The sequence below is a fragment of the Aptenodytes forsteri genome, unplaced genomic scaffold, assembly GCF_000699145.1.
Source record: "Aptenodytes forsteri isolate BGI_AS27 unplaced genomic scaffold, ASM69914v1 Scaffold402, whole genome shotgun sequence".
In the NCBI taxonomy this organism is placed as follows: domain Eukaryota; kingdom Metazoa; phylum Chordata; class Aves; order Sphenisciformes; family Spheniscidae; genus Aptenodytes; species Aptenodytes forsteri.
This window is the reverse complement of record NW_008795144.1, coordinates 582,523-598,974: the sequence shown is the minus strand read 5'-3', so window position 1 is coordinate 598,974 and position 16,452 is coordinate 582,523. Positions and strand designations below refer to the sequence as shown.

At 39.2% G+C, this 16,452-nt stretch overlaps 1 protein-coding gene across 2 annotated transcripts in view; it reads left to right on the top strand.

The window, feature by feature from the left end:
- The window catches only part of MEGF10 (multiple EGF like domains 10), an 81,922-nt gene that overhangs the window by 27,550 nt on the left and 37,920 nt on the right, over positions 1-16,452 (top strand). For both annotated transcript variants that reach the window (XM_009278515.2, XM_009278514.2), the window contains exons 5-10: positions 1,577-1,823; positions 2,444-2,564; positions 4,451-4,587; positions 8,030-8,242; positions 14,065-14,239; positions 15,098-15,218. In XM_009278515.2, the coding sequence (XP_009276790.2) occupies positions 1,577-1,823; positions 2,444-2,564; positions 4,451-4,587; positions 8,030-8,242; positions 14,065-14,239; positions 15,098-15,218 (1,014 nt within the window). The remainder of the gene's footprint in view (positions 1-1,576; positions 1,824-2,443; positions 2,565-4,450; positions 4,588-8,029; positions 8,243-14,064; positions 14,240-15,097; positions 15,219-16,452) is intronic.

The window sequence follows — 16,452 nt, the reverse complement described above, 5'->3', positions numbered from 1 at the left end:
ATGTAGGGGTGTCTGCTCAATCATGACAGAACATGCGACTGTCTCAGACATCTCACCACTCATACATGTATTTATATATATCCCAAAATAGCTAGTTTCCTGACATCAATTTGAGGACTGGTTAAGCATGAGGGTTACACTTTGTATTCCATGCAGATGTATTGAAAATAAACACGTAGCAGTTCTGAATGAATGAGTTATAATGGGGAAAGGCAACTTGTGAGATGCTGTGCTGTAGACAGCAGTGCGTTGCAGTATAGTCCAGAACAAAACCCACACATCTTCAAAGAGAGATATGGATAATAAGATGGACAGTTGTTCTGTCAGTTTGACAGTATTGCTGCATGTTTATAGTACATACAGTACTTTCTGTTGCTCTGTATTTTATTGTGTGTAGGTGCTCACAGTATCTCCATTATGGATGCATGTTCTAGTGACCTCTCCTGGGAAAAAAAAATCTTAAGGAGTAGATTCTTTAAAAGACCCTAATCCCTTTTTATTTGTGTAGCCTGAGTGAACAGCTCCTATAGCTGAATAGTTCCTACCCTGAGGAGGATTCTTGAATTACTTCGCATTAGTCTAGGAAAGTGTGCCTGTTCTCTGCTTGGCTTTTTTGCCCCAGGAGAAGACTGAGAGAACAATGGTTGTCAGTCTCCAAGAGGAGAGCTTGGGCTCCCAGTCGCTGCAATTGAGGCTTTCCCGTTGTACTGCTGTTAGCAACAGAACATAAAAATAAAATCAGATCATTTGACCATATGATTAGCACATTCCTGTTGAACTCTAGGTGACCTTAATCTTCTGGCTCTTTACAGAACTCCCATGTTTCTCACTTTCTTCCTTAACATTAAGGTTTTTCTCTTGATGCTGAAATAACGTCTGAGTGGTTTGCTTATAGGGTTTTAAAGGGCTGCATTGGGGCAGACAAGAAAAGATGCATTTGAATGATCATGAAGACACATTGGATAACCAAATTTGTAACATCCATATGAAGTTTAACCATATAATTGTTAATTTCTATTGCTTGGTGAAACACTTCTTGTGTTTTCTTTTGCCCTATAAGTATATTGCAAGATTGAAAAGCAAATATTTGCAATTATGTAAACAAGTAGGAACTTCTGGATTTGAAAAAAACCATAATCTTACGTTGAGTAAGCTTTGCAACTTCCTTGTGGGATTCAGACAGTTGTTTATGGATTTAGACTACATTTTTTTTACTTTATTAAGTTAGCAAGACTTCTCTGTGTAAATGGAAGCTCACTGCAGCCATAAATGTTATTTGATGGTGGAGAGTTATAATGAAGAGTTTTGACAATGAAGAGACTAGAACTTGCATTTACTGCAGAGCTTCACATTTTTAAGTGTTTGCTTTTATGCTTAAGAAATTAATTTGTGTGCCTAAATTAAGTTCTGTCTGCCTGCGAAGATCCTTGAGGACCAAGGAGAACTGAGGATGTACTACATAACTATTTCCATTTTATAACTTTTTCTTTTTTTTTACAGTTGACTCATAGTATTTTCAGTGCTGTAACATGAGCTGTTATAAAACTGCTGTAAATTTTTCCTTCTACCCCTTCAGCATGTGACAGTGACCACTGGGGACCTCACTGCAGCAGCCGCTGCCAGTGCAAAAATGGAGCCTTGTGCAACCCCATCACTGGAGCCTGCCACTGTGCATCGGGTTTCAAAGGTTGGCGCTGCGAGGAGCGCTGTGATCAAGGGACATACGGAAACGATTGTCATCAAAAATGTCAGTGTCAAAATGGAGCCACCTGCGACCACGTGACTGGAGAGTGCAGATGTCCTCCGGGATACACTGGTGCCTTGTAAGCAGCGGGTATATTACTTATGGGGGACAGATAAAAGTTTTAAATAGTGCTAACAAGAGAAATTAAGTTTAGATTAACTTTTAACACTATGCTGTTAGTCTGGCTGCTGTGTAAGGCAGGGAAGCAGTGCTGGTAGCTAAGAAGCAGCTAGGCAAACCATGTTGCAGTGCACATTCAGTTGTGTAGCTGAGAGAAAGCCCTCTTGATCTGAACTGCTAAGTAAAAGCCACAAAAAGTAGCAGCAGGAGCTTTGTCATGACCACCATGAAAACAGTTTGGCTACAAGTTTGGAAAATCGCATTGAAACTTGGAGTTATTTGGCTTTGTCATTCCAGAATAGATTTTGAGCTTTGTCAGTAACAACAAATGAGCACCAACCAATGTAGAAAGAAATATCTTTAAGAAGAAATAATTCCTAGATTGCCAGGTCTGTTCCTTAGATTTGTTGCATGGATGCCGTACAATACTCAGTGTCCGTCTCTTCATGTTGGACTGCTTTCTGTTTCATACTTTTGGCCGGAAAAGTTAACAATAGCATTAAAAATAAAGAGGTGGCTGGAGACTGGAGCGTGTGCCGAAGTAACGGTTGTCTCTGTTGTACACCGCCACCTCCCCAGCTGTGAGGACCTCTGTCCCCCCGGGAAGCATGGGCCACAGTGCGAGGAGAGATGCCCGTGCCAGAACGGAGGCGTCTGTCACCACGTCACCGGGGAGTGTGCCTGCCCGCCAGGATGGATGGTAAAAACACTTTCTGAAATTGACACAACCCCATAAAACTTCCATATTTGTAGATTTCAGGCAGCGTCAGAAAAGGGTAGCAAATGAGGATAGCAAATGCAGTCTGCCTGTAGCCAGGAGTAATAGGAAATGTATTTTAGCATAAGGGACTGGAGCAAAATACTTGCAAAACCATCTGTTACTGAAAATCCTCCAGTTCTGCACTGCCTTTTTAACCATATCAGATTCTGGGAAGCAAAAGACATGAATCGTGCTGTGACGAGGCAACATCCTTTAGATCTTGTCTGGAAGTCATTCATTTCTAGATATAATTTGATATTATAGGGAGGTGACACTATTAGGTATTTTAGCAGTGGGTTTTCTGCCTGTTTTCATATGTATAGTATGCATGGCAAAAACCCCAAACCTTTAGATACTGTATTAAATGTTGGTGATGGAAATGGGACATCAGAACTTTGACATTGTCTTTAGACTTTCTACCCTTTGTCAGTGGGTAGGGAAAGAAGGATTGACCTTGGAGCTGCAAGTAACCTCCTCTACTAGCAGGCTGCCAACTCTGAGTTGGCAAATAATGGAGTTGGAAGGTGATCAAAAGGCTGGAAGGTGATCAAAGCCCAAATAATTTCTTTAAATACATTTGTAGATGATACTTATCAGTAGTATTTGTAATAATGTTTTTTATTTAAATGTCCATTTTGGGTGAAAATCCACATTTACTGAGCTTTTAATTATCTCATGATAATTGAGATACTATATTGAGATAACCTGTGGCAGAGGTCAATTTTTCACCAACTAGAGAACCTAGCTGTAAATTATCATCTCTGTTTGTGTGTTTGAATAGCACCACTCACCTGACTACATAACTTGGATTATGGTCGTTTTTACTTTTTATTCCACTTCATGTTAGAAGAATGAAATTATTGGTCATAGAATACAAATGTTTGCATAAATTCTTGACTCCCTTTATCTGCCTAAATACAGCTACTGAAAAATGAGATAGCATATGAAGCAGTGATGGAAATTTTATACTAGTGTGTGTCTTAACTAATAAATTACTGTTTAGCCCTTTGACTAATTTTCCATTCCAAGTAGTTATTTAAGCATAACTCTTCGTTAGTTTTAGATTTTTCAGTTCTGTGAAACACAATTTTGTCAGTATAACCTTTTTTGTTTTTCATGTGAGGAAGGTTTAAAGTAGCCAGATATAAATTCTGAAGTATCTTATGTTAGCTGAAATGCTTGCATGTCTTTGGTCTGATGAAATGCCTGTAAATATGTTTTTCTTGAAATGGCTTCTTAAAAGTCTTAAGATCTGATGCTCCCCTCACTACCCAGGTGTAATTAATTCTGGGGATGTAAACAACAGTGCAGAAATTCAAAACCTGTTGAAGGGAAGCAGACATCCTACCTAAGCTTTTAAGATATGCTGCTTTCAGTGAAATTACAAACAGCTTTTCCTTTCATGAGAAAAAAACAACTTATCATAAAGTAGTATAATTGGGACATTACAGCAATTACTGATTTCTACACCACTACTCACTGGAGGGCATTTCCGGATGTCTTGATATATGCTACTCCTGATAAATAAATTGGGAAGAGCTTGACATCAATTGGTCTTAAATGTCTAAGTGTTTTCACTGTTACTTAGAGATAGTGTTTTTCATTAGCTTTGGCTTCCAAAAGGGAAATCCTAGAAGATTATTCCTCCAGTGCTGAAACATACCCCGCATTTAAAGCTGGAGAAGAGTCTGGCATTTCCAAGATCAGCGCTAGACAAGTGACACAAGATCCCCTTGATCTTCCTTCATTACAAACCTTTCTTCCATTCTTGTCCATTCAAGCTATAATCCCATCTAATATTAAGATATTTTTTTCTGCACACGCAGGGCATGGTCTGTGGTCAGCCTTGTCCTGAGGGTCGTTACGGGAAAAACTGTTCCCAGGAGTGCCAGTGCCACAATGGAGGGACCTGTGACTCGGCGACAGGTCAATGCCATTGCAGCCCAGGTTACACAGGGGAACGGTAAGAAAACTTATTTTTGCCAGACTGCTGAACCTGCAAAGGGTCTGCCACGACAGAGAAAGTTAAGAAGCTGGCAGAAGGCAGAATGAAAGTATCTGTGATACGATTAAAAGAGTCTTATGAAATGTTTGCCACATCACTTAGCTGATGCTGGCTCACAAGTTAAAAGTGCCTATGTGATTACCCCTCTGTGAGGAACTGCTTGGTTTCAGGATTTTCCTGCTGTGGCCCATGCTCTGGCAGCGTCTTGTGGGTCTTCACTTGAGTGGCTTGCAGAATGACGCAGTTTGGGGTATGGTGAAGGGGTGAGGAGGGAAGCTCTTGGTTTTGTGCAGATGTTTGGCAGTCATAGTAGCAAGGGAGGCTCATTCAGTTCCTCTTTGAAGTGAGCAAGCTGGAGAGTTGTCTCCTGAAGTGTTTCATTCAAATGAAGAAGTGAAACTTCTTTATTTTCTGACTTGATTGTTAAAAATCGTCTTTGGTAGATTGGAAAGATAATACAGCAAGACATCGTCTTTGAAGGCAGTGGAAAGTGATGAAAGAAGTGTTTTCCTGCATATATTTTAAACAGCACACAACTCATTTGCTGAAGTCAGCAGCAGCTTAATCACTGGGGTCAGTCCAGGGGATCTCTGCCAACAATAGTAGGTATTATAACCATATGCACTTCCCATGCGAGTGTTCACAGGACATGGGGGGAGCTGTGCCAGACATAAGGGGAAAAAAACTCATGAAGAAGAGAAACAATTAGTCCAGAGCCATTTGGATGCCAAAATTAAATTTGCGTCTGTGAAGAAACAGTGCAGAAGGTGGTAGATGCATTTAAAGAGACACAGACAAGTCAGCAGGGAAATCAAAGGAATATCCATATGAGAGTCTATGCACTGCACTACACTGATGTTTCTAAAAGCAATTAAATTTTTTGTCTTGGAATTTAAATCTGACTTTAATCTGAAATGCCTTACAGACTGCAGCATTTTGATCACTTTTGCAAGTCTGAGCTCCCTCTTTCCCTGCAAAACAGGCTGTGTTTACAAATCTTTTGTTTTTCAAGGTACTCCAAGGGCAGGAATGGGTTAGAAGCAAGGTGGTAGACCTGGTTCTTATTTCATGTCAGTGGACTGGCAAGGGAGGGAAGAGTTACAAGAAATGTGTGGGCATTGGCTGAGCTAGCACATACATACCAGCAGCAAAAAGGACGGCTTTTAAAATTGCTGAGCTATTCTCCACTTCTGTGTGTACTTTCAACAGTATTTGTCTGAGATTTCGATGTGGTGGCGACTCCTGGAACTTGGTCATACAGCAAGAAAAAGAGGACTCCTAGAGCATGTAATGGTTTCTAGGTGATCTGAGTTAACACAAGGGAACCTAGTTTAGACTACCTTTATAATTGTTCTGCCTAATACTTTTTGATTGATACCTGTCCTCACCATGAAGTGGAAAAGGGTCTTTCAGAAGCTGATGAAGATGCAATTAAAAAAAAAATTGCAAGGTTAAATTTTGTCTAATTTGGCTGGGATTCCTGATTGTCATTTGGAGAAAATTCATTCTCAGCTTTATTTGTATAACTTCATTAGGAAACATTTAAACAGGGTTATTAGCTCTATTATTATGCTACACCTCTGAAGGAAAGGGGATTTTATTGCTGGCTTCAGTCAGGGCAGGGCTACGAATACCTTGAAACGTCTGGATAACAATATCAGATTAAGGCAAATACTGCAGAAGCATGAAATGAACATGTATACCTATTTTACCTCAGTTGGAGGGCTCTGCTAAATTCTGTTACATTTTGCAGTGCCTTGTATCATGTGTCTTTGAAATTCTCCTGTAATAAACCACCAATCATACAAAAAAGAAAAAGCCAAGTATATAAGAAAAATGGAAAGAGGCCACCAAGGAAATTCTTTTATAGGACTGGGGAAATGAGCAGGTTATAAGCTGATAAAACCATTAATAACGTACCGTATTATCAAATAATATTTTTGTACAATCTGTAACTTGGTAAAACTTACAGGTACCCAAATTACAGAAGATGTTATGTGCCTAATATCACCTGTTGAGTTCACAGCACACCTCAGGATTTCGGTGTCAGCATGTTCTGGCCCTAAAGCTTTGGGATTTAGTTGTTTTGTCTTTTTGTCTATGTCAACGTAATTCAGAGTTTATAGGATGCTTATATTGAAAAATATGGGGATTTTCCCTGACACATAAGCTAAGAAATGTTGTCATCCCTGGCTCTGAGGCATGAACCCGTTGAGCTGAGAGGTATGCTGTCATACATATAATCAAGTATTTTAAGTGCACTTAGTGCTAGAGCCTTTAGTAATGCTGTAGTAGTACTGGCATTCCGAATTTTAACAATTCAGTTATAAAACACAGAGAAGTTAAAGCTGAAAACATCAAACTCATATTGTATCTCTTAAATACATAGCCAAATGAAATTGCTGTCCGGAACCTCATTAGTAAATGAGTTGCAAGTTTTAGAAGCAGGATACTGAAAATTATCTTTTAGTAGTCAGGCTGGACAGCTAAACATACAGTCTGATCTTTAGGTTAAATAATGTCTTTCATATGGAAAATATTAAGGAAACAAGGCTGTTAGCTAAAGTAGCTATCTTCTAAAAGCTCTGTGAATGAAAGAGGAATGGTTTGGTGAAGAAGTCTCTTTATTAGGATATATTTTCCTTAAGGACCAACAAAAATCATTGCTACTCTCCCATATGGGTTAAACTCAAGTCTTCACTAATTTTCACTTTCATCTATTAGAAAAGTCAGATGAAAAGAAGGGGTTTGGGTTCCTGAAGATTTTTCCATGTCATCCTATGAATTTTTGAAGGGCAAAATCAACAAAAAAAATAGGTTTAGAATGAAATTCTGAAAATAAAGATATTCTGGAAACATCATGTGTTTGGAAACAAAATTAGAAAATATTCTCGTCTGAGACTGCTGAGCGTGATTGCCAGGGAACTTCCTGGCCTGAGCTCCTGCGGGGCGCGGGTGTCTGCTGGCTATTCACGCTATTGCTAAGTGGGGAATCTAGATCACTTTAAAAAGTTACAGATGGATGGCTTTTGAAACAAAATACTTGAAAATTTATTCCTTCATATTTCAGGTCTGATTTAAGAGGGTTTGGTTTTGTTCTGGTTACTGAATGTGAAGTGCAATGGTCTGTGTATGCACGTTGTCTCTTTTGTTGCAGAGAAGGAAGACCTTTTGCAAAGGAATTTGCAGAGCCAATGTTTTTAAGCCTGTCTAGCTGAGCCGCAAAAGAAACCAGAGAGACAGGCATTTTTAGATATGAAGTTATATAAATTCCTGCTCTACTTAAGAGGTGTTTCAAACCAGTATAAGAGATTCCTCATAAACCATATTTCCCTTAAATCTCCAAAAGCTGTAGTTTATGGGAAATAAAACTAATTTTTGTTTGTTTTTTTTCTCACAGATGCCAAGATGAGTGTCCAGTGGGGACTTACGGAGTGCAGTGTGCTGAGACCTGCAAGTGTATGAATGGTGGGAAATGTTACCATATTAGTGGTGCCTGTCTCTGTGAACCAGGATACACCGGAGAGCACTGTGAAACAAGGCTTTGCCCTGAGGGAATTTATGGTCTCAAGTGTGATAAAAAGTGTCCCTGCCACATGCCCAATACCTGGAGGTAGGCTTTACACCCTTTAGCCTCTTTTCTTTTTCTATATAGAACGTAGAAATCTGAATACCATCTGAAAATAAATATTTCCTTATTTTTCTAGTACTTTCATGCAAACTGAAGCAGCTGAAGACTTGTAAGAGTCTTTGATATTCTCTAACTATATCAAAAAAGAAAATATCAACCCAAAAGAGCTTCTGAATTTTAGTGCTTGCAACTATATTTGATCTTAATATTCACCGCTGTATTTGGTCTCTGACCCATGAAATAATTGTTAAGACAAAGTGTGACCTTTATATAGTCTTACGAGTCAGGCATGAGAGGAGAATCCATCTCTCTCTCTCTCTGTATACATATATAAGAATTGGTGTAGGTAACTATTTTAATACAAAATATCCAAAGCCTTACCAATTGTAAATTTAGGTTTCAAAAATACTTTTTTTTTTTCATTTAAATGATTTTTCTAGAAAGCAGGTAAAATCTGATCCCTGGAAATTGAATGAAAAAAGTTTTCCAATTGGCTTACCTTTTATCATCTCTCCTTACTCAGGCAGTAACGAGTCCTATTTTTTGAGTTTTGTGTGTCTTTGTGGATTTCACAGTGTTTCAGCATATTGTTATGAAAATCTAAAATCTAGCTATTTGGAGACAAACTTACAGCTGTGAGGGAGGAATGTCAGATGTCAGTCGAGGCGAGCCAGCATATTTATAGAACAATTCCGGACAGCTTTCTCTTGTTACAAAACACAGTTCTGATGAAATACTTTGGTCATTGGGCATTCACTTACACATTCACTTACACTTAATTGCATTACTAATCACAGTACCTTAGATAAGGCTTGTGAGCATAATCTAAATTTTTGCTGTTGAAAATAGCTGTGAAAGAAATTTGCAGAAACTATTGACTGTCGCATAGAATGCTGCTGTATGTTGTATATAAGATGCACTTCTCATAGATAAAACAAAAGCGTTTAGTCTGAATTTAGTAGTGATGTTAAAGCGCTCGAGCACATACGTGGAAATACCTATTCTGTTAGGCCTCTGTGAAAAATTACTTTGTGGATTGTCTGAGTTGTTCAACATACCTTTCATTGACAAACCATGTGACAGCAAACTGAATTCTTTTCCCTTTCCATTCATATGCTTTTACAGTTGTGTGCTCGAATTTGGGTTTATCCCATTTACTTGAAGTGTCTTTTGAAAAAATACAGAGTTTTTGACATAAAATCAAGCAATTCATTCTTTGGGCAATGCATTCAAGAATAAATGGCAGCATAGTGCTGAGCTATCTAGCTCTCAGATTATGCTAGTAGACCAAATACTATTGTATTATGAATTATGGTTAGCTGCTTTCCTGAAAATTTGTCTGCAGACTGTTGTAGCAGCCTTGTTTGACAGGAATGCCTTACACTGTATAGTATTTCTGATATTACAGGGATTACTTCTGATTCATGTTCAACACAGCTGTTCCTTCATTTATACTGCTGGAAGACAGCTTGTGGTCAAATCAGATCACAAATGTTCACGTGTAAACAGCAGCATATGGCTGGTCTTTTTTTGAACATTTTCCCCTCTGTATGACAAATCAAAAGGCACTTACAGCCCTGTAGGTGCAGGAGCATATTTTCAAGGGCATAATGATCTGTGAGGAAAACAAAGATTTTCATGACTTCACAAGTGTATTTTTCATATGTAGGTTCCTTCCCTCTGGGTCAAGAAGTGATTAAGACCACCAAATAACAGAAATCAAAGGGCGTCCGAGTAACGGTGTAGAAGACAAAGCTCCCTGTGGACACTTTACGCTTTTGAGAATCTTTTGAGAAGCCAGTTGTGTCTGGCTGTCTTCATCTCTCACTAAATAACAATCAGCCAGGAGACAACTTTTTAAGCACATCAGGGAATATCCTCATCCCTTGCTTGCCTACCACAAGTACTATTTGGGCTGGCTGTAGCCAAAGGATCTTCTCCATAGCACTAACCCATTTAGCAGCAATGTAACAACCAATAATCCCAGGGCACAAAAAAGGGGGTACAATTCCTTCTTCAAATACACTCTGTGTGTCTGTAGGTCTAGGATTCTGTTAGGACTTCTAGGGGCCTTGATATCTTAAAAGCTTTTTTCCTCTGGGTATGACCACTAGTTTAGATATCCTCAAAGAGAAGCTGTTGGTAGGCTTAGAGCCCTAGTTTATTACTTACCTTCTTAGTATTCATAGATATAGAAATGAACTAAAGGTTACTTAAAAAAATACTTAGCACCAAAAGGTATTGTTGTATTGCTATATTGCTAGTATGTGTCTAGCCATTATGATACACCATAGTTCAAAAATGTATACATATTTCTATTACTGTTTTATGATTGAGGAAATTGCATCAAAACAGCTTTGGCAATAATTCATAAATTGCATTTTGGGTAGGCTAAGCTACAGGGATTTCGCTGCTGCTATTGGTTGATGGCAGCTCCCAGAGATGAAAGGCAAGCCCATCCTTGTTCTTAGTTGTATCAGTAGCCTTTATTAAATGCTTTGTAAAGCGTTAGATATAGATATACTTGAGAGATTTTACTTTTTTTGATGGGTCCAGAGGACAGCAGCAGGTAACAGCCCTCTTGTGCCAACAGTTTTTTCATAAGTGGTTTTCTCTATTGCATCTTTTGATATATATGAAAGGATTTGAGCTAGAGTGCAAATCAGACACAGAACTCTGTTCTCTGTGACAGATAGGTCAGATAGGTGACACTATCGATTTTTCCCTTTTTGTTCGATAGTCAAGAAGAAAAATAGAGTGAGCGCCTGCTGGCTGAGACTAAGACCACATAAAACACGCTTCCTCGGTGGGGTACAACAGCAGTGCTGTGAGCTGGTGTGAGCAGACCCATGTGTCCCTGTCATTTCCATCCCCAGTTTGTGGGGCTTACAGAAACTTGTCACTCTGAAGATTCAGTTTGCAGGATTGAGGGAAAAAGACCTTGATCTGCCTTCGTCAACATTATCACTTTGTTTTGTACAGGAATGTTCTTCTAGCCTAAACCACTTTTAGATTGGGTTTTGTCATACCTTTACTCAAGTGACACCTGATGATCATTCAGAAAATGTATAAAGGGCAGACTGTAGCTGCATATTTATCAGAAGGTTTACAAAGGATATTTGTTACACCTGTGTTACTGCATATGCAGTGGTTTCAGGTTGATCTCCAAGTTAAATTTGAGATGTCCCTGGTTTTTTTTTCTTGTAAGCTCTTTCTGGTGATCTTCCACCACTTCTTCACACCTGTAGGTATGATCAGCTAGGGTCATTCTGTATCACCAACTAATTTGGTATAGTTCATGCTGGAATTAGGGTTTATTCATGATATGAGCTCTAATGGGGTTTCGTTTGTCTCATGCTTTTTCTGAGTTACATATATAGGGTTGAGTGGAATTTTATAGTCTGGGTGTGTTTTTAAAGTCAAGATTAGGACATCTTGCAATTTTGCATTTTTCTAACAGACTTGTAGGTACATGTACAAGAGCTTTTCATGGAAACTTTATATTGCATAGGGTGCTACAGAATTTAGTTGGATATTGTAATAATGAAACACCTATGTAAATCATATGAAAATCATTGAGTCCATCTAAGTCCTTCAGATATATAATATCAACTAGCCACAAGTATTTTTTGTCTCTGTACAGCGTAGGGTTGTTTTTCCAGAAAGTGTGAACAAAAGACCAGGAATAAAAGCAGATGTACTGGCAGTATCTCTCAACATCTCTTTATTCCTCTATCTTAATATATAAATCTTATTGCCAATTAAGCTAGCTGCATGAGAACCCATCAAAAAGCTTCAGAAGTGCTCCAGCTTCCTACATCTAATTACAAATTACGGAATACTAATTTTGGTGTCAATCAATATATGTGCAAGTATGCCTTAGTAACACTCACTGGGGGGCACAGAATATCAATGCCTCTGCTTCATACCCAATGCTTGCTCATGCGTGTGGTCTCCCCCTCTCCTGAAAGGAAAAAAAAACAACAACAAACAATGCTGGGATTTGTCTTAAAATGACAGTACTACTAATTTTATGTTATAAATATATTCCAATTCATATCCTAATTCATATCCTAACAACTATTCAGTTGTGGATTGAAAAATTTTTTCATATTCCCTGCCCTGTATTCTTCCACTGATAAGAAACACGAGAATTGGATCCAAAATGCCACTGGGTGCCTACAGGAAGTTAGGAATAGGGGACAAATCTGGTTATCTTCCTGCATCATATGTTTTCATAATTTTGCATGTATTTTGTATGAGAATAGTTCCATTTCAACTTATTTCATGGCAGGTATACTTATAACTGAACAAATAACCAGGACTGTTGACTATGAACGCCATGAGTTTTGAACCATTTCTGCATATATCATTTAGTTGAAAAGACCTTTCTTCTCACTTTATGTAAACCAGCTTAATACCGCCAAAGAGATTTTAATATCTTCAAGACCCCCAAATCCTTATGATGTCATAGTTATGCAATAATATAGAGAGAGCAGAATGCATAATGACATTCCAACCTTTATAATTCATACTTTCCTTGATCAGCAGTATGTTGTCAGTTGGTTGTATTCGGCAATAGGAAACTCTTAGTTTGACAAGAGTACTCCTCGAGTTCAAGAGCAGTTGCAACTAATATTGCATTGCCTTGTTATGTTGCAACTTTTTCAAAGAATATTGTTGTTACTTATGTTATAGCACCTAGAAGTGCAGTAGGTATTTTTTCAAACTTTCAAATGGTCAGAAGCACATTCAGTTTCAAACACTGCCCCCCACGAGGAGTCAGCAAATCTTGCAAAATCAGGCTGTTGTCATGGGTCATTTAATGCGTCTGGACGAAGGCACTTTTTTTTCCAGCACACTTAAAGGAATTTCACTTCAATCAGTGGCAGACAAATATCTTTAAACAGTCTTCCCATTGTAAATATATTGGATTTGGATATTAAGGCTTTCCTTTGGTGCGAATTAAGCAAGTGCTTTGTCTGCCAGAGTGCTACAGAGTACCCCATTGTGTCCACTTTTCCAGCACATATATCTTTGCACAGCTGATGATGTCCATTTGTTATGAGTCAACAGCTGTCTGACTGGCCCTTCAATGAAGCTGCTGTTCCAGGTAGGGACAGCTGGTCTGCCACCAGGTATGGCCAATGCAGGGCAGATACTCTCCAAAAGGTCACTGCTCTGATGGTATATCTGACTTCTGCCTAATGCAAATGATTTTGTGTCATTCCCGGAAAGATGCCAGTGCCCTCTTTTCAACCAATGATTTAAAGAAAAGAGCGTGCTTGCTGCTCATTGGGTGCTGTGTTATTTTGTGTTGGATGCCATGCTATTTTACTGAAGCATCGTATTTCTCAGACAATATGCTGCTGAGTTTGGACAGTGTTATGAAAATGATTCTATTATACTTAGACTAGAAACCTAACAATACATTTTGGGGAATTTAATGGTTTCATCACCTTAATATTTGTAACTGTGGATATCTATTTTATGGTAAAAACTGTGTTTCAGATAGGTTGCTTTTCAACTAGCTATAGAAAAACGATACCTCTTCTTTTCCTTCCATGTCCTCCCAAAATGTGTATATGTTGTATGATGTTACATTTCTTATCTTAATTGGCATACATTTATATATACATATACAGAAGCCTTTGCTTTGTGGTTTGGGGAGTAAAACCATCTCTATGCATAGCATGCAAGATCCTTTATGCAACCTATCTATAACAGCATTTTGTTCTCTGGAAAAAAAAAATTGATGTCACGTTTAGTCCTGAATTATTTATCCTTTCATCCCCTCCTGGCAGCTGTCACCCTATGTCTGGGGAATGCTCCTGCAAGCCTGGCTGGTCTGGGCTCTACTGCAACGAGACATGTTCCCCAGGATTCTACGGCGAGTTGTGTCAGCAGATCTGCAGCTGCCAAAATGGTGCTGACTGCGATAGTGTGACTGGAAAATGCACCTGTGCCCCTGGATTTAAGGTAAATAAGTCTCACTTTCACAGTCCATTTTCGACTCCACTGCCTTTAGTTAAGTGCCAAATTCTTCAAGATGCCAGTGTCCTTTCTCCACCACAGTAAAAGAGAGGTAAGGATATTTCGGTACCACTGGGTGTATTATAAGGTAAGACCCTGAAGAGGCAAAATTTGTGTTTGGTTCTCGGTACTGAAATGAAGCCATTTTAAGAAAGAAAAGTTAATTGCTTTATAAGACATTGATAAGAATGAGGGTGTGCTGTTGAGGTGTAAATAAAGGGAGGAACAATAGGTTTCAGTCATTATCTTGTTGCACCAACTCCTCATGCTCCATCCAGAGAAACTCTAGGCAAAGACATTTGTTTTTACAGTTCAGGACAGATTATTCAGCAGCTTTTACACGTTTGCTGTTACCTGTGCATTGGATGCTAATCTAACATAGAAAACATTTTACAGTATGACTGTTCTTCTAAGAATAATAACTGAAAACTTCAGCCAAATTAATTCTTATAAATATTTTACATATCCACATTATTTTCCATTAAACTGCTGTCTTACTGTGTTTTAGTTTCATAAAGGGCTCTTTATCACTGAAAATACTGTCCATTGATCTAACCAAGTGCTGTTAGCTACGTGACCTGAGCTCTCACAGCAACTAATAGAAAACTAATGCTTATTGTAGACTTAAAAAGCATGAAAGACTCCCTTTCCCTTAAATTCAGGATAACTTAGTGACAGCCTAGGACAGTCATGGGCTGTATGTTTTCTGGCTTTTGTAGCACCAGAGTTGGTCTAGGTCATTTATTAGTTGTATTGTCTGAACCTTCTCAAATATCTTTTAGACACTATTTTTGTATAATTCAGGGTGCTACTTGTGGTACTCCTTGTCTTCCGGGGACATACGGAGTAAACTGTTCATCTGTGTGCAACTGCAAAAATGAAGCCATCTGTTCAGCAGTAGATGGTTCTTGTGCCTGCAAAGCAGGTAAGTGTCTCTTCAGATTAATTTTCTTTTTCTGTAATCATAAAATGAAATTGAGTTTTTGAAGTAGAGAAGAAGAAAGAAACTTAGTAAAAAGCAGACCACTTTGAAGGCCATATCACTAGATACTTTATGCTATGGGAGGCTACAACTAGGAGTTTTAGCTCAGAGAAGAGTGCGTGTACCTTGTGTTCATGTTTCCTCGATGCAGTTCTCAGTGGGCTGGATACTGTGCCTGGGTGAATTACTTAGTGTTTACCCCGAGATGGGCCACCACTTGTCTCTTGTGGCAGTGCTATGGTCTGCTAGGACTACTGGTATGCCATTTATCTGATGTCAGCCTTCCTAGTTAAAAATACGTAGCCCTGTTTCCCCTCAGCCTGGGTGAGCACCGCCTCTGGCTGCCACCCTCGCCCCTCGCAGCATCACAGAGGCACAGACATCTTCCTGCCAGTTTAGCACTGATGTTGATATCTACTGGCAATGTTTTCTATTCAAATACTCAGCAATTCTCTTAGGAACCTTGCCTAAGCCCCTTCCTGTTCCCTGTTTCTGCAAGCTTTCTGAATCTCCCAGTATTAGTGTGAGTGGACTCACGCTCCTTGACCCCTTTGCCTGGCTCGCTCCTCCCAGCAGTAATTTTGATGGTCGGTGTACCTCCACCAGAAACTGTATGTGCCTGCCCACCTCTCCATCTCTCAGTACCACATGCCTTTGGCTGGAACAAAGATATCTCAGACATCCTCCAGCGCTGGTTCTGCAGAGATCTTTTCCCATATAAAGGTCTACAGGTCCACATGGTGTTCCTGTTCAACCCGAAATATGCTACTAAACTCCACTTAAATATCCGCTCTTGCAATACACCTGTTCTCTTTTTCGCTTCTGCTGTGAGGAAGGATTTAAAGTCCAGCGTCCCTCAGCTGTGATGCTGGATTGCTGAGAAGAGACGGGCAAGCTGTTGAATGCTCCCAAGCAAATCCCGTGCCCAGCCTACATTGTAGACCCCCCTGTCTAAAAATGTTTTTCTAAAAATACACGAAGGTTGAGAGTGGGGGAGAAGTGTTAGAGTTACCTAGACAAATAGCCACTAAATTTGTCAGGCACTGATACAATTAAATCAGTCGTGTAGCAAATGTGGAGAGTTTCCAACTTCTACTCTTGCCAGAGACAGTGGAGCTGATTTAACTCTGTTAAAGTAGCTAAGCAGCTACTCCTAAGTAGCTAGGCTGTGAGGAGA